The 26,852-nt window shown below is 37.2% G+C and overlaps 1 protein-coding gene and 1 pseudogene across 3 annotated transcripts in view; both read right to left on the bottom strand.

The window, feature by feature from the left end:
• Stx7 (syntaxin 7) overlaps positions 1–26,852 on the bottom strand; it is a 47,472-nt gene that overhangs the window by 1,547 nt on the left and 19,073 nt on the right. For 2 of the 3 annotated variants that reach the window (XM_005389208.2, XM_005389209.2), the window contains exons 3-10: positions 17,941–18,010; positions 15,929–16,022; positions 15,120–15,257; positions 11,612–11,664; positions 10,737–10,833; positions 9,429–9,501; positions 5,783–5,865; positions 1,846–3,175 (exon numbers count right to left, since the gene is read on the bottom strand). In XM_005389208.2, coding sequence (XP_005389265.1) covers positions 3,083–3,175; positions 5,783–5,865; positions 9,429–9,501; positions 10,737–10,833; positions 11,612–11,664; positions 15,120–15,257; positions 15,929–16,022; positions 17,941–18,010 — 701 coding nt within the window. In that variant the 3' untranslated portion in view covers positions 1,846–3,082. Of the gene's footprint in view, positions 1–1,845; positions 3,176–5,782; positions 5,866–9,428; positions 9,502–10,736; positions 10,834–11,611; positions 11,665–15,119; positions 15,258–15,928; positions 16,023–17,940; positions 18,011–26,852 lie in introns of those variants that run through there. The other variant, XM_005389210.2, reaches the window with a different exon arrangement.
• LOC106149048 lies at positions 11,742–15,113 on the bottom strand (annotated as a pseudogene).

The raw sequence follows: 26,852 nt of genomic DNA on the forward strand, positions 1-26,852 counted from the left end.
AATAGGGTCAACTGCTATGGTGGGCCGACAAGGTCTGCAATTTAAAGTTTAGCTTTCGTTTTTAATAAATGAAACTGTGAAAACGTAATTTTTTTTTCAAGAAAGAAAGGTGCCTGATGTTCTTTACTAATAATAAGGAACTTTCATCACATAAAATGAATTGAAATGTCAGTCACCTCTCAACCTCCCCAATCAACTTGCTTCATCCTGTTTTGAAATTTTAGTTATACTGCAGTATTCTGTCCACGTAAGAAATACGTTCAGTTTTGGCTTTCATGAAATAAATGCTGAATAAGTTACCCTTGTAAGTCGCTCTTAGCCACTGAAGTGGACAAAGACTATTTTCTCTATACAGGTTTTTTTTATGATGATAATTTTTCTACACTAACAAAAATTACACCAACTACAAAAACTATCTGCATACTCCTTGCTAAACCACAGACCTTCCTCAAGGAACGGGAAGCCGTCGAAGTCATTTTTATTTTCACTACAGATTTGTCTAGACAGACTGCTAATTGTAAGACAGCATTCTGCACACAAGATTTTACTATTTTGAGCAAAAGCAGTGAAGACACTGAATGACCCAATGACAGGCTCCTTGATGTGCAGTGTTGCTGGTCCCCAATACAGACGGTGGCAGGCACCTTGCATGCTTGGTAGGCCCAACTCCGGGCCCTGCGCCCGTGGTCTGCCGTCTGTGGCGGGGCTCCATCTGTGCTCATACATACACTTATTTTATAGATCACCACAGGCCTACTGAAGAACACCGCCCTCTATGAAAGTGGCACCAGTTATTCTTGTACTGTCACTGCAAAGCTGAAACACTTTCAAAATACTTAATAACTAACGCAAGAGCCAGATAACTTCACTCTGTCCTTTAAAAGCCTAGTTAATCTTCACTTGTGTTGTTTCAGCATAATAAAGTACACATGTGTCACTTGATAGGAAAGTTCTTCAGTGTGAGTCAAACAGATTCAGACACACTGTCCAGTCATGAAAAATCTACATGGTATCTTTCACAGTGCAACCTTCCTGTTCCAAAGCAATTCTAAAAATGGTCTGAAACTGTTCTTTTTCATTTAAAACTATCCATTTTGTATTCCAAATATTTTGCCATTTTTGTTTTAAAATTATTGTTGCTCAAAAAAAAATGCAAACCATTAATGTTCCTGTTCAAATCACGGATTGTCATCCAGTTAATTTATAAATGATTGTATTTCAAATAAAGGCGCTAAAACGCCAAAAATATTCTTGCCATTGCTTTTGTTGTTACTGAGAATTCACTGTGAAATAAATAAAAGTAAAGTAAATGCACTTGGCCTCTATGAGAATAAACATTTTATCAAGTAAACCCCTCGTGAAAAGTAACTGACTTGTGGATACCACTGGTACTGGTGTGGAGCCAGAAGACGCCAGCATGCTGCATTAAACAGCACGTGTCTCTGTGCACTCACAAAGAAAGACCACGCGTGAGCAGGCCTGGTGGGCCAGGCAGCGTGCGTATGAATTCTCTGTGCACTGCCCACTCTGTCTCCTAAAGCAATCTCGCTCTGCCAACACAAAGTCTCGAAGTTCCACTCACAAAAAGGTTTTCTAAAGTCCGTTTTGAGAAAAAAATGAGTTTTGCTGACATGCAAAGCAGTTGCTTCTTGTCAGCGACAAAACTGTTTAAGAGTCCCAAAATAAAAACTTTCAGTAACCTGGCGATCAAACAGATGCAGAGTACAATCACAGTGCATGTAGTTACATCTCTGGTGTAGAGATTTCAGTCAGCACAGCACCAAAAATGTGAAGTAAGCACTGGTGCTAGGAATGCATAGTCCTTAGAAAACAGACCTATCCGGAGACCTTTTAAATCTTTTTTATTTTGGTTGCAAGGATACAGCTTATTTACTTATTTCATATTTCATCTGTTCCCATTTGAAGTCTCAGAGATTGCTATGTTAAACAATATCTTCACTACCAAACTACTATATAAGAACAGTATAAAATACAAACTACAAACTAAGTTAACCAATCTCTTAACAGTATTCAGATTAGTGCATTAAAACAACTTCAATTTAAAAAGGCAAGTGAGTTCATTGGCAAACATCCAGTTTCTTTTCTAAGGAAGCATAGTACAAAATGGCATAAAATGTAAACAATACAATTTAACTCTTAGGTGCTTGAAAACAATAACGGTGGGAAAATTACTTCCTAAAAGTAAGTTTGACCAAAAGGTACATATGTAGTCATTACTCTTTAGGCATAAGGGAAAGTAAATAATGGCCCCCAAAACCAGATGGTACTGTTAAGATAGTTCAGTGGAATAACAAGTTGGACTCTAGAATCCAAACAGAATAGAAATCAATATGGATCTTTTAATTTTCTTCCTCCAAATTACATTATACATGTATAGTATCTACACTTTTCCTAGTAAATATCAGACTTTAATAGACCATACGTAAGAACAATCTAATCTTACTATTTTTACTCAGCAATCTACCACAAATGCTTAATATATATACATCAGGTGCATAAGATATACCTGAAATTATTCATTAATTTTATTCAGAGAAAACAAGGGTATCAAAAAGATCCAATAATAAAAACGAAATAAACAATTTGTGCTACTGTGAACTAGAAAATAAATACAGACAGATATGTTAACTTTTTCAGTTACTGAGAATATTTTTTTCCACTGTTCCAAATCAAAATTAGAGATTTTAATTGAAGTAACATAAATCTGGTGCATGTTACACAGCGACCGAGAAATGTGCACAGAATACGCATATCTTTAAGTTTACTAATTCCCAAAGTCAAACAGGTAAATAAATTACAGATGAAAGCCATGTGCGATGTGGGCAGAAACCCTACAGTTATTAAATTAAAAAGCATGACAGTTATGCTAGCGATGATACTTAGAAAAACTTTTAGTATTAGAAAATATCAGATTTAATCCAAAGGAACCCCTCCCCCATGAAAATAACTAAGTATGGGAACCATCCTTTGCAATAGTTTTAACATAATAATAGAAACATGATTACAGGCATCTTCCCACATAATCTAGACAATGTAGTACAGCAGTGTGCTCCTTACAACTTTAGGATTTCAGTCCCCATATGAGGAGACCGACAATCACAACTCCAATGACAAGGACAAAAATGATGATGCACAGGGTTTTCCTGGATTTGCGCTGCAGATGCAAAAACAAAAAAAACATGTTTACAGATTTAGTGGGGTGCCTCCATAGCAAGTGAACAGACTCTGGCTCTTTGCAAGAGAAAAATCAGTCACAGTTTATTGCCCTCAAATTTTTGGCTATGCTTGTTGTTTCTCAAAAATCTCTACCACACCAAAGTATAGCACAACAACTCTTGATAATCTCCTACCTCTTTTGTCTCTAACGCACTATTATTTGTCTATTTGTTTTCCTGAGAAACTATTTTGTAGATAATAATATGTAAAACAATAACCATTGATAAGTTCCTACCATTTTGTCTGTAATATGCTAAGTCCCCCCTATTATTATGTTATCCTTATTTTACTCTTTAAAAAAAAAAAAATCTCTACCACATACAGGGCACTATTTTTTTCAAAAAATATTCCTGAAGTAGTGCTGTAATTTTAGAATATTATTGGTAAGTTCTCCGGGGGTGTAGTTACGCTTCAGAGGAAAGACAAAGAAAAATTTTACTGATTTAAACAACAGACTGAGGCTACCTATAAGTGAAAAAAAACAACAGTTTGAAAGCTTATATATTTTTAAACTTTTATCAAAATGTTAGTCCTAAAAATGAATTCTTTTAAAGGATCAGCAAGTAAAATATTTGGTAACATTTACTGAAGTTAGTTTCAAAACTGTTCCCAATCTCTGGCAACTGTATTCAAGAACGTCAGCATGGAGATAAAAAACCAAACAGTTAATAAAATTATAAAAGCTGTCATTCAAAACACAAAGGTTAAGGAGTTCTGTTTCATTCTTCATCCCTGGTTTGTTTTCTTTAGTGTCTTGCATAACTCATACCAACATGCAGGGGTCCTTTTTCTCATAAAGTAGAAAAATTGGTGAATTTACATTGTGTCAAAAGGAGTACTATACAATTTACAAAATGACACATATAAGACTCTGAAATTACCCTGAAAAACATGAATACTTTCAGTACTCCACATATTAATCTAATTTTTCAACTGAATATTCCTTAAGTAATAAACGCAATTTTGCTGGTTTCAATACCATCATGCATAAATATTTCTCCTATGATCCATCTGGATACCAAAGAACAATGTATCATCCCTTCCTCAGGCTCTGTGGGTACCCCACCACGATGTATTTGTCATCCAGGGAGCTCCTCCTTAGGGTGGGGCAATTAAGTCCTTGGGTGCTATAGCAATGAGTATTATTATCTTTAATTCACTGAACTATTTAGAAACATCATGGTTTTCAGGGCATAAATTTAGTATCAATCTTCCAAGTAGAACTAGGTGGAAGACTGCTTCCTTTCTTAGCACTTGTGTGGCCTTCACTTATCCCTTGGGGCCTACAGGAATTAAATCTGGAGGCAGCTCCACACCTGCTTGGGAAGGCAGGTACCTTTTCCCCAGGGTGCCTAGAATCTTGCCCTTCCGCAATAAGCAAGAAAGAGAAAAAATCCAAAAGCAAAACAAAACCAGGTAAACTCAGTCACTGATGAATCCCCTTACATACTAAGTTCCAGCAACCATACACCAACAGTCCACAAGGCTCCTGGCGTTTAAATTTTCATGTATGTGCACACATACAGTGCATGTGGCTTCAGCTATTCATGAGAGACATCTAAAGTCCATGACATGGCAATAATAATTCTACTGAGCTGCATTCTGATTTATATGCACAAAGCTGGTAAACAGGAGTCACTTCATCAGTGAACAACTACCACTCAATATGCAGTGATGTGTCTGGTGAAAAACGGCAGCGATATGAAAGGCGACCTCTCAGGCTAATGAGAAAAGTAAGAAGCAACTGAAGATGTGCACCATATTGAAATACCTTAGACAGCTCCTAAGAGAGTAATAAGGTCAAGAAAACAATAATTATGAACAGTAAGAAAAAAAATAAAGCTTTAAAAAGGAAATCAAGTGCTATGGGCCTGGTTTTATTCCTGTTGAACATCAAAATTCTAAATTAGGATACATTAGTAGATCATACTCCTAATATGTGCACGGTGTTTGAAACATAAGTTGTACTTGACACATATATATAGAGTCCTCATATTCACTTGAGTCACTGAAGAAACAGTCATTCCTGGAGAAGGGTCTGCAGAATTCTGACAGATTATCAATTAATGACATTCCAAGTTAATATAATTTTCATAGGACCTGAAGAGATCTCTTTAGAACAAGGATCTCTGCCACTTTAGTCAACAGTGGCACTGAGAATAAGAAAGAAAAGGTCAAACTAAAGGGTAAAAGATGGAAGAAAACGCCTACCAAAGAGGTTTCTGGGCTGGAACGGCACAATGACATCTGCCCACCATCAGAAAAGCCTGGAGTTGTCCACTGCAACCTTCAGGACTCTAAACACTATCACATCCACTAAACTTCCAACCCCTGTGGGGTGCTAATCGCTTCATTCTGGAGAATAAACGCTAAAATCAATTTTAAACAGGCTGTGTATTTCTAACCCCTCCCTCTTCCATGAGATTGTAAAATTAACATCTGCAGCCACTTTAAACCCAGCGATGCCCTGGACTCTCTCATAACCCGCACACACTGTAAGTTCAAATGCTTCAGCTACAAGGAAATGTGTTACAGTTAACGTTACCTGATAATTCGCTGCCCGGGACAGCTGCTGATTTGCTTGCTGAACATGTACCTCTGCACTTTCTACATTGGCTTCTATACTGTCTTTAAAATAAAACACAAGCACACATAGAAAACTGTTAACACATATTGATGCTCCAGGAACAAGTGTCTAAATCTCATTCAAGGTGTGACTATTATGCTCACTATTGAAATGTTAATAATACTGCATCACAAAGCTGAATTTTTTTAAGGTGCACATCATTCTTCTTTATACTATTTCTTAGGAAATCCAATCAACACAAATATTTGAAGAAAAGGAGCTTGATGATCTTCATTACAACTCAACTCCAGTTCCACCTCAAACAGTATCATCACCCTACAATTACCAAATCAGGGTCAGCACAAAAGCTCATCTCTGTCTCAAACTGTAGCTTGTTCTAAGTCAAGATCAGTGAGCACAAAGGGAGGTCACTCCCTTTCTTCCTATTACCCAGGCTTCCCATCACATGGGAAAAAATGGTACCTTGCAACTCTTGAAAGAATACTCTCTCTCCGAAGAGAAATAAAAAATTATCCAAATGCTAATATTTGGATAGACATATTCCCAATATTTCCCAATTTGTTATTCACTTCTTTGTAAACTCAATCTACTTTAAAACCATTAGAGCGTAATACCTATGTTCAACCAGTTTGCATTGTACGAAGGCCAGCTCAGTTCTAAGTGCGTGACAACTTTCCGGTAAACAGAGACTGAAAACTGGTGTGTGCTCTACAGCCATCACCAACCCCCCTCTGTACTGAAAGCCAGTCCCCACCAGGGACCCACACAGCCTCTCTGGTGGCTGCTTTCCTCCCATTCTCCTCTAACTTGGAGGTGGAGCAGGGGTCACTCTGCAGCATGACGGACTCATGCCTCCTCCCCGTCCCTACCAACTCTCAGTTATAAAGTTCATTCTATCAAATTTGTTCTACCCTCTAGGTTGCGGACATTGCTGGGTCTCATGGTCTGTAATTCCTTGAGTGCCTTAGCCCCCGACTCACTGACTCCCTATTTAGCACTTCTGATAAACACTGATGATTCCATTATCCACTGGCTGACCCTTCCAGTACTCTGGTCTCTCTACTCCTCCATCAGACTTTTTTCAGAGACTGCCTGTTCTCCCAGCCATTGTCATCGATGGTCACAATCCAATACATGCAGTTGCTCCCTGACCACAATTTCAGGAGTCTCACTCTCTCATCACCATCTGCTATCTCCACAGCTCAGTCTCTCTAACACCTCTTCTTCAATGATGATCCTACCACACTTTCCCTCACACACCGAGTCTCCCTTCCCCTTTTACTTAGCTTGACCTCCATGGGCAATCATTTAACATCACAGTCTTGATGTATCTTCAGCTCCCTTTCCCTTGTAGTTATCTTTACATGACAAAAATCCATGCAGCTGAACATAGATGCAAAAAGAATAATCTGATGCTGATTTATTTCATTTTAACATCTGACTACTGAGAGCAAGCCCACCTCATTTCCCTAACAGATGGAAGTTTGTCATACTCTCCTCCTTTTCCTCCAACTTCTTATTTCTCCTCAGGCATTATTACTGTCAGTCAGAAACCTTGACTTTCAGCTTACCGAGACCACAGGAATAATCAGAAGGCATTTCTCCGTCTCATGACCTGATCTACCAAGTACACGCAGAGCCTGAGTGTTCTGACTTCCTTGTGTTATTAGGAACTGCACACACACCTAGCAAGAGCCTACCCCCATCTGTGCATTTCTTCCTAATCATGTAACTCAAGGACTGCAGTCTAGCCATCCTCTTCTCGCACTCGTCATCAAACTTAACACACCCAAACACATTGGCTTATACCCCTCTAAAACTTCTCTGGTTGCACATTTCCCCGTCTAAGAAAACAGCACTAACACCATGTTAGCAGACCAGGTCAAAACCTTAGTGTCATTCTTGAATTAACCATTTCTCTCACACTCACACACAACCTGTCAGTAAATCTTTTGGTTCCAAGTTTTTAAAATATGCAGAATTCCATCACTTCTTATGACCTCTGGACTTCCAGTATGATCCAAGCTGACAGGACTGCTCACCTACATTACTGTACTACCTTTCAAGTGCTCTCCTTGATTTTCGTCTTGCTGCTTTACAGTGTGCCCTAAATCCAGCAGGCAAGGGAGTATACAAAACCTATACCAGTTCATAACACTTCTGTTCAAATTCTACTGTTGCCTCCCATTGGTCATTAATAATAGAAGTTCTCAGTACTCGGGCTCCTACATGGCACCACCACCTGTGATCTCAGACAGCACTACCAACTTCCTCTTGCTCTTATCACTCAACAAAAGTGCCAGGTGCGCTTCTCCCTCCAGGCCTTTATACTGCTGGTCCCTCCACACGGAGCATCTTCTCTTCTTTGGTTTCTTGCTTCTATGAAGGCTTCACCAAAATGTCACCTTGTCAGTAACACTTGGCCTTTTCCTCCATTTAAGCAGTAATGTCCTCCACCCTCGCAGCCTCGTGGCCTTATTTTCCACATAGCATTCACTTATCACTATTCATTTACTTTTAGTTTTTAAAAATTATCTCTTTTCCCCAATTGTAAGAGACATGAGAGCAGGGTTTTTTATGAGTTGTTTAATTCCAGCTGAATCCTCAATGCCTAGATTTTGTGCCCGGACGTACTCAGTACTCAATAACATTTGCTGCATATATGAATAAACTGTTTTTTCAAAAAATTTTACTCTGTGATCTATGGGGGCTATAGATGTAGGTGAAAATGAACAAAGAATAGCCATTTTAAACTAAACGTACAAGGATTTCAATTTAATCTAATTTAGAAGGCATATAGGATGTATTTCAGACATATAAAGAGCCACACCTTTCATATTTTAAAATGGTAAAAATAATCAAAATCTTGATCAATGCTGACAGTTATATCTTAACTGAAGGACTTTATATTTAAACCTACAAGGACTTTTCATAACTCTTTAAAAAGGAATTCTTTAACAGATTTCTTACCATCTAAATAACCTAAGTTAATCTACCAAAATTTTACTAGAATTAACAATCGGATAAATGCTACCAATTCTATAACTCAAAGGCAAGATAGTATGTACAATCACAAATAGCACAAGTTTCCCTAAAAGTCCTTGGTGATGGGGCATAGGGGTTGAAGGCAGGGGAAGGGAATGGGGAATAAAAAAGAATTAAGATATATCATGTATAGGTACAAATTCTCTATGATGAAAGTTATCATAATGTGTATTTAAATTGTACCAATAAATTAACTTTAAAAACCTTTTTAAAAAGTGCTTGGAATGATAAAAACTGAATAGGGATAACACTGAAACCAAAGGCCCTAGAAATACATTGGAATGATGATACATGATATCATTAATAGTCTCAGCAGCAGTAGTTGACTTGGGGGACTTCTGAAATAAACAAAGCTGGCTGCTTAAACCAGTAACATTGAAAAATAAAGTCTGTTTTAGATAATGCCAATGAGGACACTTTATTGTACAGACTATGGCTTTGATTCCAGGGGAACTCAAAGAGACAGAAAGGAAGTAGTTACTCTTGCTCAAGAAAACTACTGCAGGTAGGTCACATGTAACTTCCTCCCACCCCATGGAATCTAAATCAGTACACTTACCTATCACATCTCCCTGTTCATGAATCATTGTTCCTAAATGTTTAAATATTTCATTAATATCCATAATATCAGCCTAAGACAAAAAAGACATTATTATAATTATTAGAAATTTATGCCCCACATAATAGAGAAAAATTTTAAAAACCCAAACCATCACTCATATAGGTGATGATGTACTTTGACTAAATATATAAATCTTGGAACTATCAGGAAAACTTCTCAGCATAAGCAATCCTAACTGAAGAGATTTTGAACAACAGCCACCAGTTCTCTAAAATAAGTATGCGATATAAAAATTCATGTGAGGCAGGCTGAAAATGATTAAGCAGTATAGAAGAGTCATGGATTTTTGACTTAAATACTTTTGATCTTTCCGAGTGTTAGTGATACAATCTAGTACTTCTGTTACCAAAGGAGTAGCTGTTTACAAGAGTATAAATATTCTTATGACATACTTCTAGTAAAAATTCATATACTGATAGTTTAAAATGGTAAAACATGAGGTACAAATTTAAAGTCTCACATTAGTAAATTTGAACATGTAGTGCATTAGTAAATTTATAGATTTCACTACTGGATGAAGAATTTATAAATTTAATGAGTAAAGAAGTTATAAATTTATTTTCCTTAATATGTAATTCTTATTTTGTCCAATTGAAAAGTAACATTTAAATATTCCATAATGTGGGTGGGACAATTACATATTCATCACAGGCCTTCATTTCCCCATCTATAAAATGGAGATGATAATGACACAGTTAACTCATCATAGAGCTTCTGTGATGACTGAGGTAACCAACCAATAATTTATCATTTGGTGCCTGGCGTTAGAAAGCTCTCAACACACTGTATGTACTGTTAGTTAGTATTAGCCCACTTTTTAAGAACAAGGCAGTTTCCACAAGAACTACGACTTAACAAATCCTTTAGGTCTCTCTGATGTTATAAACATACTAAAAAGAAATAAAGTACCTTTAAAGCTATTGTACATAGTTTTATTCATGAAGGTATGATGTGTATCATATACCATGGGAAGCAATCCAGAGTTTCTGGACAGACACTTCCAAATTGCTATTTTCTAATACTAAAGTGACTTAACAGAATTAAAAGAAACAGCTCAGGCAGGGAAACATATTCTCTTATCCTAGCATAAACATTAAAGAGATTATTACTGTTCCAATTTATACAATAGAAATGGCAGTAAACTCAAACCTTTACTTAGTGTTCTTTCTTTCCTAGCATCATCTAAGCTTGTGAGCATAAACTCACTAAGACAACAGCAGCCAATTTCTACAAAGTGAGTCTTACTTCAAGCTGCCTGATAGAAGACTCTCTCTCGTGAATGAGGCGGAGGTCATCTTCTGTAATCTCATCATCTTGCACTTGCACTTGAGGTTGTGTTTGGCTAATAGAAAGAATATGAGAAAAAGAGCTGGTATCCAAAACAATAGGAATTACTGCATACTTAAGAAATTCTAAATAGGATATACTGTTCTTCAAACTCTGGGAATTGCTCACCTTAAAAAATGCTAAGAATTCAAAATTTACTCATTTTTTAATTGTCTTATTATTTTATCTTATATGGGTTTAGAGTTGCTATTTTTTTTTTTTCTTTTTTATCTTTTTGAGACAGGGTTTCGCCCGCTGTAGTTCAGGCTGGCACTGAAATCACTTTGTAGCCCAGGCTGGCCTTGAACTCATGGTGATTCTCCAGCCTCAGCCTCCCAAGTACTGGGATTACAGGCATGTGCAAACACGCCTGGTTTGTTATTTAATTACTGAAAACTGTATTTGGCAAGTAAGTTTCTTCTTAGCTGACTTAAACTTCATAAGGAAATAAACCATGTGAAAAATTAAGTCAATAAATATTTGGATAATTTATTTTACATATCTTGTAATAAACATTCTTGAAATTTATTGCTTTTAAATTTATAAATAAAATAGGATATTTATGCTATAATATACTGAAAGCTTTATTTCTACTCCAGAGACTACAATTACTTTTGGCAAAGTGTGGTGGTGCATGACGCCTCTCAAATGAGGGGACAAGTTCGAGGCCCATGTGGCCTCCACTGGAAGCTCAAGGGTCAGCTTGGACTACACAGCAAGACCTTCCCTCCAAACTAAACGGAACAATAACAAAATACTGCCTTCTGATCTACAAAATATTTTATGTTTCTTACCTTTCCCAGGACACAAGATTCCTTTCTTTTGAGCTGTCCTCAGGAAAACCGCCCTGATTAATTAAGTAATAGGATGGTTTAAGAGAGAGCAAAGAAAACAAGGACAAGAAAAAAATAAACAACGTTCACATTTTACCTTAAAATAATCTAAATTTATTTATATATTTGGGATGTACACATACGTGTGTATCTATGTGTATGTGTAGATAAGGAGAAACATTCTTTTTTTTTTGGAAAAGACTATTTTATGAAGCCTTAAGAATAATTAAACTGTAATCCAGGTTTATATAAATGTAATTGCTCAATTCTAAAATAGATGAAATTTCCTAATACTTGATTTTTAATACATTGCACTAGTTTCTAAAACTAAAGAACCAGTATTTATAGGTATTTATGAAAAACCTGCTATCAAGGTATAGCTGTGTCTATGTGTATGTACATATAGAACCCAAGACACACGAAGTAGACACCTTGTATGTCGTATCTTAAAAGCAGAACTAGAGTGCAGAATATGAGATTTGGGTTTATAAATGCTTTTCAAAGCATGGGTTTCGGAAAAGGAACAGATACCTTGTTTCAAAACCTGAAGTTTTCTCAAGACTGAAGTCAAAATTGTAACTGCCACAGAGGAAAACAGAAGCTTCTCCAGCTTAATTGTTCATCTGCGTCAGGAAAGTCGAAAGTTCAGTATCCCTGAGATAGGAACCACTGCAGTGAGAAGGGAGCCATAGGTTCTCCCAAAGGAAGACTGATTGTTGCTTCATTAGCCCTGCTACCCTGGTCATCAGGTGTAAACTTGGTGTTTCCCAACCTAATGCTTCGCAGCACCAAGACATTTCAGTAAAGGTTCATCAGAGACCCAGCATTCTTCATCTTTGTGGAATAACCTTGTCTCCCACTGAATCTCCTTTTCCTTCCTTTCTCGGGCTCCTGCTCTTTGTCTTTCTTCAAGTCTGTGCTTTGCTTCAGTTGCTGCATCAATGTCTCTGATTTTTAAATTGAAAGTGACATCCTTCCAAAGGCAGTAGGACTCATACTCGTTCTGGTCTTCCAACTTCCTCCCTTTCTTCTTGATTATAGGCAACTTCTGTCTACGAAGACTGTATTTTCCCCTGTTGTGTATTTTACATATATTATACCACTCCACTCCCCCTTCAATGGAACAGAAAGTATTCTTATCATTTGGAGAAAAAAATCTCAGCAGTAATTCTGTGTTTCTTGCCCCCACAGAAAGGTTCAGTGTGGAAGACGATGTTTGCACTACAGCCCGTTTCAGAACAATTAATACTGCATTCTCCTCCTAATTCCACCCAGGGCATTGTGAGGAGAGACCTTCTGTAACCGTTAGGGAATGTGAGGATGTAATGTTCGTAGTAGTCTAGACACAAGACACAACCCTGCCCTATACTGTGAACCCCAACTGACATCCCAAGGAACTTTGACTTGGTCCAGATATGAGCATTGAATTGTATATTCTTGTTAAAACACTCAGCATAAAAGGCCGAAATTGGCAGATGACGGGAAACCTGCTCAGTCATGAATGTTACACTGTTTTTAGAAACCCAAGGAACTGGTCCTTCTGAAACTAGCTGTGTGTTCCCCTCAGCGTCATTTGGTAACATTCAGTGACACTGGAAGATCTCACCCAAGATGGGATTATACGGTTTTTGGCAACTGATCCTTTCCTTCCTGCATGAATGGCTGAAAGGTACCATTTCATGACCTGAACCATTTGATCCCTGGGATCCTTCTGGTCACTAATGCTCACAAACAGATCCGGATGTGCAAAAAAGTCTGCATACATTTCTAAAAGAGATCTTCTTTCAAGAATAAATGTTGGAAGAACTACCTTCGTAAGGTCCATTCCCAGGTTAACCTGTGACAGGAGGTGCATGGTAACACTCATGCTGTTCCCCAGACCCGGCCTCCCCGTCGTCATCTCTATCATCATGTGAGTCAAAAAGGTCGGCATCACTTGTCCCATTGGACATGGAGGAGTTCAGTGACTCTGTGGTGTCCGGGCACTTCAGGCTATTTCCCAAGCTGCTGTGGGTCAAGACTGAGGCAGAGCCACAAGAATCTACCAGGCGCTTTGGGGATGAACTGCTTTGATGGAATTCATCAGTGTCATAGAACTCATCTTCACTGCTGGAGTACGAGAACTCTGGGACTGTATTTGGAGACAAGGTGACATGGCTTGGAGAAGTCAGACTGCTACTAGGTGGTGAGTGCCCACTGCCTGTACTATGTGCTGCTGGAGTCTGATGATGTCCCAAGGTAGCTAACACAGGCGCAACGGGTAGGGAAGATGGACGCTGCTGTGATTTACACAACTGAGCATGTTCTGGAGGTAAGACAGTCTGGGAAGGCATTGTGCTGATCACAGGTTCCAAGGGACTAGGTTGATATATTGCATCTACCGGGTTAATAGTACTTAAGCAGTCGGCAGCAACACAATGCAGTATTTAATTGATTCTACCTGCTATTTGTTGTTTCTTTAAGAGTTTCAATTTTCTTTCTCTGCTCATCATCTTTACAGTTTTGAAGCTTGTCATCAAAAAGCTTTGGTTGCTCTATCAAGATCTGTAGGTAAGCATCAGCCTCTGTCAGCTTTTTGTCAAAGTCTTGCACACTAGGAACAAATCCTGAATCTAAACCTTCGCAGGCGGCCAGCAGGAAAGCCATTCGCCGAGGCTCCGCCCTTTGCACCTCTCTGGAGGGAGCAGGCTGCTCCCAAGCACTCCCCCCCCCACGGCCCGAACCGAACCGAACAGAGGTGTCAGCTGCCCAGAGAAGTTCAGCCTGTCCCCCGGGATCCATCAATCTCCGCTGAAAAATTCTTGTTCTGATTTTCTAGGCCAACTGTTTCAAATAACAATAAAATTATAAACTAACAAGGAAGGAATTCATTAAATATTCTCAAAGACCAAGTAATAAATATTCACCAAATATTATTATGAATCAAATAAATATTTGGTTAAAATTTAATGTAGTTGTGGAACTTCTACATTAAAGAATAAGAAAATAATTCAGGATGGTTTCTGAGGGAATTTAATATTAGCTTATCTCAAAATTCCACTTGTGCTCATTGTCTAACCCTCTCCAGGCCTGCATTCAAAATTCCTGCTCTATACACTGTATTCTGCTCAGCCCCACGGTCTCCTCCGGAGCTGGGAGTATGGCACTGTCTGCCTTAGCAGGTACGCAGTAGAGGGCCGTGGTGCCGACTCACTGTGAGAAGCCACCACCATTTCACTCCGAATCTTTTCGGACAGTTTCTGTATCGTAGGAGGTCTGAAATCTGTTGTTCCATGACACAGGCAAGGTAACAACAATACATAACTATCACTCTTAAAAACTGAGCAGAAAAGTCTGAAAAGAAACATTCAAGTATGGATTTCCAAGATACTCAGATATCTATGACTTAAAAAGTCACGCGAAAATAGATTTCCCTAGGACCCTGAGAGAATATCAAGTTCGTTTTTACAATGCTACGTAAAGTACTTACAGACACTCTGGAACTGGCTCTTACTCGAGCGACAAATTCCTTCTCTCTCTCAGCAGCTTGCCTCTGGACCTTCTGAAAGTTTGTCAGTGCTGTTGTGAATTCAGCCACTAAGCGATCCTTCTGTATTTTCCTTTGACGCTAGAGGAAAGAGGAAAGAAGCCTACTAGAATCGAGCTGGCTGGCTCTTTATTTAATTCTAAAAATTTTACTAAACCCCCAATTTACTAATTCACTCTCAGTAAAATTTTGGCTATATGTTCAAATACTGTGCACATTTACCTTGAGGCAAAAGGCTCATCTTGCTAGATTTCTTACCTCAAACTTTTGTACCTGCTAGACACTGCGTCACGATTTTGAAGTTATTTTAAAGTAGTTCTTGGGGGGGGTCAAGTAAAACCTGCCACTCTTACCTATGTAGTAACTTACTTCCGTTACATAGGTATGGAAATAAATATGTGCCCCTGGGCAGCCTTCCATGTTGAATGTGTGTGCGTGTGTGCATGTGTGTGTGCGCGCACACACGCTGTATGGAGCCAGGCCTGGAAGGCTGGGAAGTAATTACCTAGGAAGCATTTTCTGAGCACTTACTTAATTATAGGTTAAGGCAACTGCATGGAAATAATTCTTGCTTTACTGAATCACAGGATACTACCTGAGTAATTAAATACAGTTTTGTGTTCTGTGAACTAGTCTTAAATAGGATTTTTTTTTGGCCCTTAACTGTCTTTTCTACCATCATAGTTCAAAGATTCAATAATGCATTTGATTTCTTTCACATTGAATACATCACGTGTCTTAAAGGTTAATACCTGTTCACTGGGGGTGGTGGGCAGAGATCCAAACTCTTTAATGTACTTATCTGTCTCTTTGGCAAGTTGGTTAGTATACTGCTGCTTCTGTTGCCTAAAGTGAGAAAACACAAATTACAGCCAAAGAACTGATAATATTTCTTAATGCTACAGCTCTGCCACTTTCATCAGCCCTGATCAACAGCTTCAGAAAAATCACTTTTTACAAAATATTTAGTTTTAAACTATAAACCACAAAACTGCTTATAGTTTTATAAAATGGCTCTAAATTTCCTCTATCAAACCCAAGTTTTCATATGCTAGTTTTGACAAATATTATATAAAAGTTTTTCATTCAGACAGGGTAAACAAGCTTACAGAAATATCAATAGCCATTTAGAAGGGAGAATAACTCAAGTCAGGAGGGGATTTAATGGAGAGATATTGGCTGTCTGGACTTTTAAGTGTGAGACCCGGGAAGTGTGGGAGCCCTTTCTCTGATCTCACTTAAGAGGTCAGCTGAGCAAGGAAGCTGTGCTGCCATCCACTTGGCCCAGTTCCTGGGTCTTGAGTAGATCTGCTTTCTCTTACTTCTCTACATTTATATTGTATGAGTACCTTTAAAAATAGAAGACTTATCATAGTATAAATTTACTATTATTTAAGCATGATTTGGAGAAAATTAATAGTATTTCCTTGTAAGAGGATATAAACTTACCCATACCTGTACCTTCCTAATTAATGTAAAAAATAAAAATATTTTCAAGTAAAAAACCTGATGATGAAAAAAAATAAGCTAGAATTAAGCTGATGCTTTATAAATTCCAACAACAGTGCCTCTCAGTGTCTATTAGCTCTCATTTTAATCACATACTGGCCATACTAAAGGGATACTACATAAAAACGTGTAATATCTGTATGGAACTAATAACAAAAAAATAAGCTATTTATATCTTTATTTACAAAATATTCTATCTGTAATGTGCTTATTTAAATCTTTGGAAATGGTAGTATAGTCAAAAGAAGACCACAATGATAATGCTTATATATATATTCAGAATTTCTGCTATTAATATCAAAATATAGTATGTCAGAATCATGCATTTCCTTTTCACTTTAATTTGTTTCAATAAATGAAGATGTATTTATAGATCTGGGGCATTCTACCCACTGAAGAAAAAGTAAAAATTACAAACAACTGTAAATTTTTCAAATTCTACTTCTTAAAAATATAAATTGTTATTATCTATTTCTTTGCAATTTTCTTTCGAAGGCAGAGATATCACTTTGGAGATACCACATATTAGCTATATACTACTTGAAATTTGTAGTTGAGCCAGCACTGAACAGTTAAAAGTCAGGTTATAAATAATTTGGGGCAAATCATCAATCCCTGAAGACACACACCAGGCATACCATTTAGGCATACTAGAAATAGTTCTTTTAATCTATCTCACTCCAATTGTTTACATGAAAAGTTATGTTCAGATGAAAAGTCATGTGAAAACACTGTCAGATCTGTGATGTACTACAGAAAAGTATAGCTACTACTCTTACATCATATTAATTTACTGGAATATGTAAAGTATCATTTCATTATAACTTTTTTAACAGAAGCTAGTGCTTTTTGAAATTCAAAGACGTGGAAGGATAGTTAGGGAGGATAGTTCACAAAACCTGATATGTACTAGACCTAAATTTAATAAAAATCTGATCACTCAAGGCATTGTTACCTATGGGAAATAAATCACATAAATTGAGAAGTATAAGTCCGATTTTTAAAAAGCTGTCTAAAACAACCAATGTAAAAAGCATAAGAAAGGCCAACTCAAGACATTTTAGTTTGATAGAGTAAGCTAGATCTTTAAAAACATCTTCCTACTCTGGGCAAAGTCAAAACTACAAAACCACATGGTACAAATGTCTAGATGAGGTAGCTAAAAAAACCTTACTAATTCTCCATTGTTTTCCCTAGTAAACACATACTACAAAAATAACATGACAGCAACTTTTTGTTGTTGTTAAGTACTTACAGCTGTTGCCTCAATTCAGGTGTATCTTGAGGCGTTCCAAGTTGATTCAGTGTCCTTTGTATTTCTACAGCTATAATAATGGAAATTAATATGTAATTTTTATAAATGTTAGGGTCACAGAGGTAATAAAATTAGAAGCAACTAGATAATTAGGCATTTAAAAGAGAAAAAGAGATAACAATAAACAGTAACTATGAAAAAGAAATGGGTTATTTAAATCTAATTAGTAACAAAAATGGGTTAATCATCAAAAGAATATTATTATGTGAACTTATTTATTACCCCAAAACATTATCCTCTTCCCTACTCCATCAAGATAGCAAATAAACATAATGACACACAGAATTGTACGTAATTCTACTGTCATAAAATTTGTGAGAACAATAAGACAAATTATATATTTCATTATAATATAAAGTGAAATATTTCTAGTTAGTGTATGTGGAAGTTAGTATATGTGGAAAATTTAAAAAATTTCAATTATCTATATAATAACTGATCATTAAAAGCAAGATTATTAAAGGATGCTAAAGCCATAGACCATTCACATAATTTCATATTATCATCACACAGATGACATTTAGGAGATGATTCTATCACAGATGTATCTGTTGTTTAAAAAATGATCAAATTTAGCACTAACAAGGAGACAAACTGACATTAATCTCACAGGATAGGACAAGAAAAGTAACAAAATGATGTGTGCATTTTTTTCCTTGTCCAAATATTTCACCTCAATTAACTATGAGGAAAAAAATCAGACTAATCTAGACCAGTATAATCTACAAGAAAACTGGCCTGGGCTTTTAAAAATATCAATTATCACACAAAAAAATACAACAAAGAATAAATATTTCATTTTTTACTTTTTGCAATATTGAAGATCTAATCCAGGATCTCATGAATGCTAGGCAAGGGCTCTACTGCTGAGACACATCCTTAGCTCCAAGGCAGCTTTCCAAATTAAGAACTAAAGCACTCAAAATATTAAAACATCCAAAAGGTACAGTGTGACTTTTTCCTTTTGGTACTAGAGTCTGAATCAGGAAAAGGTATAAAATATGGTGGGGACAACTTGAGAAACATGAATATACAAAAAAATGTAAAACAAAAGTTGAAAAATGTCTACAATTGTATCCAGGTGGAGTCACTGTACTACAGTTTACCTTGCATAGGTTTAGAATATTTAAAGAATTTAAGATGAAAAGTCAAGCGTTCCTAACTCATGCTAAACTCCTAACCCTGATGTCTGTGACCACTGCAGGAGGAAAAAGGCTCTTAATAAAAGGAGGTCTGTGTTTCATGCGTGTTTGCACATCGTGTCAAGTACTAGTAAGAATGAAACCCCATCCCACAGAATTTTCACATTTCCAAGAACTAATGAAGAACTATCTTACCCTCCCATTCTTTTATATTTAAAATAAATGGTCTATTTATGTATCTTAAATGCCTTTTTTGTAGTCTTTATTTACTTGATCAAGAGAATGATAAAATATTCCAAAACACAGGACAACTTTTGTTTATGGAGGATAAAGTAATAAACACTGCTTTTAAGTAAAAGCTAAAAAACATAAATACTGAAGAGGAATCATACTGCAACAGTTTTGAAATAATTTCTTGCTGTTTTGAGGGTCAATTTTCCTTTTGTCTGATGGAGAGGTTTTATTTGTTGTTTGTAATTATGGCTGTTTGTAATTAAACACTTCTTTTTCAATCTCAACAGACTTTCCTGGAGTGCCTTATACAGGCTTAAAGCTTTTTTCTTAAAAAGAGTACGTTGATATGCTGGTAATATGAAACATAGTATGGGCCTCTGTAGAATAAAGGCAGGTATTTATTTATCTCAACTCTAAAGGATTTTTTTTAAAGAAAGCTACATTAAGTGATGAAAATAGATTAATAAATTATAAGGACAACTGACTAAAAATATTTTTGGGGAAAAACAGAACCCTACCTCACATCATATAGCAAAAATAAATTTGTAATAAATTATTTATTTAAATATTAAAAATTGAGAACTACAAATGGTGAAATAAAGACTGGTAGCAAAACACCTTCTCTGGGAGATGGAATGAAGAGACCTGGAAAACAAATTAGTAAAGAAAAAAAGAAATTCTCTGGGAACCAAGAAAGCACTGACAATTAAATCTAAAAACCACAGAAAAACTGGAAAAATGAAAGACAAAGATGACCATTACACACTGGAAAACGGAATGATTCAAAAGGAAGAGAGAACAGTTTTAAGTATCTATGCACTAGATGTTGGTACACACAACTTCCTGAAACAAAATCTACTAGACTTAAAAGGACAGATCAGATAGACACCAGTGCAATCACAGTGGGGAAATTCAAAACCCCACTTTCACCATTAGGTCAACCACACAAAAAGTTCAACAAAGAGACATTAGAGTTAAACCACATCATTGAACAAATGAACTTAATAGGTATCTACAATGTTTCACCCAACAGCAATGGTACATACATTTTTCTCAACAGCACAAGGAACTTTTTCCAAAATAGACCATCTGTTAGATAGTGGTATGAAGCTAGGTATCAATGGTAAATGAAGCCACAGAAACTATGCAAATACACAGAGAGTTAAACAATACATTTTCAAAATAATAATTAGTGATTCAGAAGAAATCAAAGAAGAAAAAGTTCTCAAAATCAAATGATAATGGAAGTGCAACATACCAACAGCTATGGGGCACAATGAAAGTAGTTCTAAGAGGGAAGGTTGTAGCTGTAAATGCACATATAAAAAGGATAGAACAATCCCAAGTAAATAACCTAATGATGCATTTCAAGGTCCTAGACAGACAAAAACAATCCAAATCTGAAGCTAATACAAGAGAGAAAATTATAAAGATCAGAGAATGAAACTAAGACCAGAAGAAAACAATACAAAGGGTCAATGAATAAAAGAGTTGGTTCTCTGAAAGGATGGGAAGGGGATCTGCAGACGAGGAGAGACAGGAGGGAAGGCAGGATCAAGATGTGATGTACATGCACAAATTCCCCCAAAATGAATGTGCATCACAAACAAATATTAATTTAAAAATGAGAAAAATTTGAACACAAATTACTATATGGAAATACAAAAATGAACTTATTATGTGATCTAATATATAACCTTGGAGTGAGGGATATTAGCTAAGCATGACACAAAACTAAAACCACAGAGGGAAAAACTGACCAACTTGATACATACATTTTTAATGTTACATACAAAACGTATATATATATATATATATATATATATATTAGAAATGTAAGTATATACTGAATGAAATATACATGGAAGAAAATAAAGAACATGACAAAGAAAGAATACCCGTAAAATAGAAAAAAAGCCTACAAAATAATACAAACAACTCAATAAAAAGTGAGCAAAGGTTATCATCTTAAAATTTACAAGTGCAAATAAACATTTGAGAATTTCGATTTCATTAGTAATTAACTTTTCATATATGAGATTGGTAAAAAGTAATAAAAATACATGGATGAAATGGATGTGGCTATTATTACAATAAATATCCTTAAAAACAAAGGTAGAGATTAAATAATTTTAGGAAAAAGGCAATATTTCTTAACATATGAAGAACTAGGATAACTGAAAAAGCCAGAAAATCCCATAGAAAGCAGGTCACACACAGGAACTTTAATATTCATGAATAAGTTGACAGCTAAAAAAAGACTAAAATCTTATCTTGGAAAGAATAAACAACTATAATATATAAACACTGCATAAAATTATCCAGCCTTTAGGAATTAAAGAGAACTACTTCTGCCATCACCAGTGAATGGCGTCTAAGTCCACCATGTGGGAACGTCCCTAATGTTTTGAGCAGACACACTCAGTACACCCTACTCAGATGGTGACTCCAATTGCAGTGATTCTTGACACATGACTGCTTTGCGAGGTCTGGGCGTCACAATCTCTGGCACCTTCTAAATTGTTAATGTAGCAAATACTTTTTGTTCACCATGTAAAAAACTGAGAAAATGAGGAGTCTGCTATCAACCAGATGAGGCAGTCATAAGATGTTATAGCTACATGTCACTCATTCTCTGCAGTGTAATTTAGTTTTCAAGCATGTTAACCGTCTCATAGAGATGTTTATGATGTATTTGAATTAGCGTAACTTCAATATTAAAGAAAACATTTATAAAACAGAATTAGGAAGTAATTTTCAAATTACAAAAAGAATTATTTATTTAGTCCTATTTCCATGTAGTAAACAGTTTCTTAAGAACTTATATAGAGCTAGGATTAAGACAAAATGAATTTCCACAGGAACATACTGAACACGTTATATTTCACATTGTCCACAATTTTGACCTATTCTCACCATTACTTCCAGAAATGTGACTTTAAAGAATGTATTACATTTTCCAAAAGAAAAAGAACATGCTATTTCTGACCAAAAAAGGGGGCGCATTATTATTTCATCAAAAACCGAACAGTCCCATTATGGCCTCTTCATGAAACTCATTCTGTTCCACATGGGTCTGCTGCCACCTAGTGGATTAGCACTACAGAAAAAATCCTGTTTTATTTCATTAGCAGAGCAGGCAGAATTAGGGTGGGGGCTCTGCAATGTCATCATGTGAGAGTTCGCTGAGAACTAGGGAGCTCTCTAGGATGTTGACAGGTGAGAGGGGCGGGCTGCATCGCACCTGGCACCACAGCACCACAGTTCAAACAACTGTCTATAGCCAGGGGCAAATTACAGCACCTTTTCTTTTTAGGAGAAAATACTGTACCTCACAGAAAAAAATGGTTAGTAAAACTCTCAGAGAGGGACTGAGATTCCAACTCAGTCTCACTTCTCACCCTGAGGAAAAACAATTTAATGGGGACAAGCAAATAGATGGGGGTCAGATGATCTCATCTGGAAACTTTATCTCACTTCTCCCTGCTGTAGACTTTGGGTGACTTACCTAAGATCTTCAAATTGTACTGCTTCAAGGTCAGATGCAGAGAATCACCTATTTTTCAGCGATCATGAACTTTAACTGAGAACAACAAAGGGAAGCACCTTGTACCGGATAGAGTAAGAGCTCAGTAAATGAGATCTAAAGTAGGAAGTAGTTTATGTTTTTCTCCTGAAAGTCAGAAATAAACAACAAAAGTATACTTATTAGCGTATCTTCGTGAACCATCGTGCACTATGCTTAATGGGACAGAATTCCTGATGTACGGTGAGAGTAGTAGAGATAATGATCAAATAGTACCAACCTGCACAAGAGAGTTCTATGCCATAATTAGGAGGGAAGCGTCAGTTTCTTCCCGACAATGACATATACCTAGCAACTACCGACAACTGATACAATAGGAAAAGAATTTTTTTAAAAAAATCTAAATGTTAAAAGAAACAAACTGTTTTAAACTCAAATCATTTCTCACCAAACTCTCTACCTGTGGTACAGTTCCAGACTAGTCTGGGCTATATAGTGAGTTCAAGCCCAGCCTACACTACACAGCGAGACCCCGTTTCAAAAAAACCCCAAACCAAAAAGCAACAAAAAATAACCTAAAACGGGATATGAGAAATATTTTGGAAATGATACAGATGTCTACCAGAATACAAGATGCTATATTACTCATAAGTTAGGTTAGAAAGATTCATTATAAAGCTCAAGATGCATAAGGAAAGCATAACATTATTATATCCACTGAAAATGTCAACTATCAATATAAAATGTTTAAAAAATTAAAAGTAGTCTGTTTCACTATCAAGCAAAAATAAGAAAAGTGAATTATATTTCTAAAAAGCACATCACAAGTGAAAAACTTCCTGGAGAATTTGAAAGACAGCTACTAAAATAATTTATTGGGGACCTGGCCAAGAACCCCAACTGCCTGTATGAGGGCTAGGGCAAAAGGATGAAGTAAGAAACAGGAGACAAACTTAGTAATGCATGAAGGGAGGCTGGGAGGCCAATGCAGAGACAAAGACACTGCAAGCCGGCCACTATTTACTGGGTATATGCAATGATAGGAGGGCTAGAGAAGATTCAAGGTTGGTAGAAGACTCAGGGGTAGATAAGTCAGCAGCCGGGGATAATCCCGAGATGACTCAAGAGGGCAGAGGTGATCTTATGCTAAGAAGGATCTTGCCCTGGATTGTTTTAATCTAGTGGTCTTAGGTTAGTCTTAGTGGGTGGGAGAGGATGGCTCATCCCTAAAGAGTTAACAGGATATCTCCAAGTATTTCTGCTTTCTGAAGCTCTCTGCCTCCTGCTCCGTCCTGTGACCTGAACTGGGAGGAGCCTGTCTCCACAGGCTGCTCAGCGTGCTGCAAACCATGAGCTCTAACCTATAAAGAACGAGTCCAGATGGGAGAGGCGCACTGGGGACCTCTGACTCAGGGCCAAAGTCCCTGTTCACTGTGTTCGCACTCCTAGCACAGAATTCCTGCAAGCACAGCCTGTTTCCTAAAGGCAATATCAAAATTAGGACACATTTAAGGTTCTCACTGATTTTCTTCCCAAAAACCTCAAAGGTAGAAAGAAATATAGGTCAAGAAAGTAGAAATTTAGAGCAGTTTAACACTATTATGGATTATTTAATAAAAAATTACATCTGAAGATATAGTTCTTAACCATAAAGTATAAAACAAGTCATCCAAAAACTATATATAAACAATAATTTAGATTTTTAGATGGCCAGAACATTACAGGTGATCTCCTGGGGCAAAGATGTTCAGTGCCCATGTTTTATCTCTTGGACCTGCTCAGTTTACCTACTCTGATAAGTAGACTTGAAGCAGAAGTAACAGGGCCTCTGGAGAATGTGACCATGTAAGAAGCAAACGAGCAACTGGGCATGGTGGTGCCCACCTGTGTGTAATCCCAGCACTTTGGGAAGGGATTTCTGAGACAGAAGGATCACAAGTCTGACCCCAGCTTGGAAAATTTAGCAAGAATCTGTCTTAAAATCAAAAATAGAAAAAAATGGCTGGGGATGTAGCTGAGTACAAAGGCCTTGGGTTCAATCCCCAGTGCCATCAAAAAAAAAAAAAAAAAAAAAAAAAAAAAAAAAAAAGGCAAGGACTTAGCAGTAGTGAAGTCCTGGACCTTGCAGTTCTATAAACTTTCTCATACTTCTATTTGGCCAAGACCTACACACATACACACACACACACACACACACACTACTGCAGATTAAATCAGACTCTGTACTGAGCTAAACCCCCAGTCCTTTTTTATTCTGATGTGATATCACTAAGTCACTAAATTGCCCACCCTGGACTTGCAATCTTCCTACTACAGGTGGAATCACATGTAGAGGCTACCTACTACGCCAAATTTCCAAGCTTCCTTCTTCACACCCACCAGATGACCCAACAATTCTGCTCATAAAAAGCTGAGGATTAGCCCCATCTTTCAGGTCACCATCAGTGTATATGGCTGATGAAATCCTAATTTCTGATCAGTTCTCACTGCCAACATACTACTACTAGGTTGGTTCTAAAATGGAGTTCTGCTTCTTAGAGGAACACAGCAGAAACTTACTGTCTTCAATCCATAGGAACAGATGGGGAGAGAGGAGAGAAAAACTAAAAAATTGCATTTTCATAGAAATTAATGGAGGAGGCAGAGCTTCAAATTGTCACCAGCATATATTCAGTACAGGCTGACCCTCCTTAATCTGAAAGTTCCAAACCCAGAGGGCTCCAAAATCCAAAACTTTTTAAGTGCCAGCAAGTAGAAAAATTCCATACCATGAAACTTTTGTTTCATGCACAAAATTACTAAAAGTATTCTATAAAATTATCTGCAAGCTATGTGATAAGGCATATATGAAACATAACAAATTTATGTTTAGATTTGGGCCATATCCCAACTAATGCTTCATTATGTGTAAACAAATACTGCAAAATGCAAACTCTGAAATGGGAACACTTATAGTCCTGAGCCCTTTAGATAAGGAACAACTGATATGTACCAGACGGAGATGATCCCAGCCTGAGTGGAGAGAAACACGCAGTCCACCAGGGTAGGTAGAGGAAGGAGGTTTGAAGTCATCCTCAGGAAGCTGACAGACTGCTGACCAAACCCTTCCCTAAATGGCCCTGGAAAGAAGTGGTCATGCCTGCTGGGACCCATGAGGTGCCACCAGGACTGAAGGAGAAGCCCTTCATACCCTGAGCTAGGATCTGAGCAGCACAGGGGGAGAGAGACAGACCCAGTGGCAATACAGAAAAGGGAGTCCGAGTCCCTGAGCAGGGAACCGGGCACTCTCTTCCCTGTGAGGGAATCTCAGGAAAATCAAGCTCATTCCACTCAACAACAAAGAGTACATAGCAACCACACAAAAGATTATCTTAAAATGTGGAGAGGAACAGCAAAACCCTCTACAAAAGATACAGAGCAGGAAAAAAAATGTTGCTTCAGAGTAGACAAAGTAGAAATCATAACCCAAAACAACCACAAAACTTTTCTTTTAAAAAAAACTCAGGTAATTGCAGTTTTAAAGGGAGATTACAAAAAAGAACTCCTAGAAGACATGGCCAGATGATAGGCAAAAAGTAGAAACTAGAAGGACTCTGGAAAGAACAAGCAAAGCAAAGCAAATTCAGGATGGACAAAACGGTGGGAAACACAAGAACACACACACACACACACACACACACACACAGTGTCAGACCACCTTATTACCTAGGGCAGTTCCAGTTATTTTTTTTTCTATCACTGTAAAGAAGAAAGGTTTATTTTGGCTCACAGTTTGTACAGGGTTCAGTCCACAGTCTGCTGGCTCTAAGGCAGAGTAGCAAGGCAGATGGGCATGGCAGAAGAGAAACAGCTCACACCATGGCAGGCAGGAAGTTGAACAAGCATCAAGGGAGCAGGGAAGGAGACAGACTCTCACAGGCCACATCCCCAGTGACCACCTCCTCCCATCA

This window comes from Chinchilla lanigera, unplaced genomic scaffold (assembly GCF_000276665.1).
Source record: "Chinchilla lanigera isolate Chin_1 unplaced genomic scaffold, ChiLan1.0 scaffold00035, whole genome shotgun sequence".
NCBI lineage: Eukaryota > Metazoa > Chordata > Mammalia > Rodentia > Chinchillidae > Chinchilla > Chinchilla lanigera.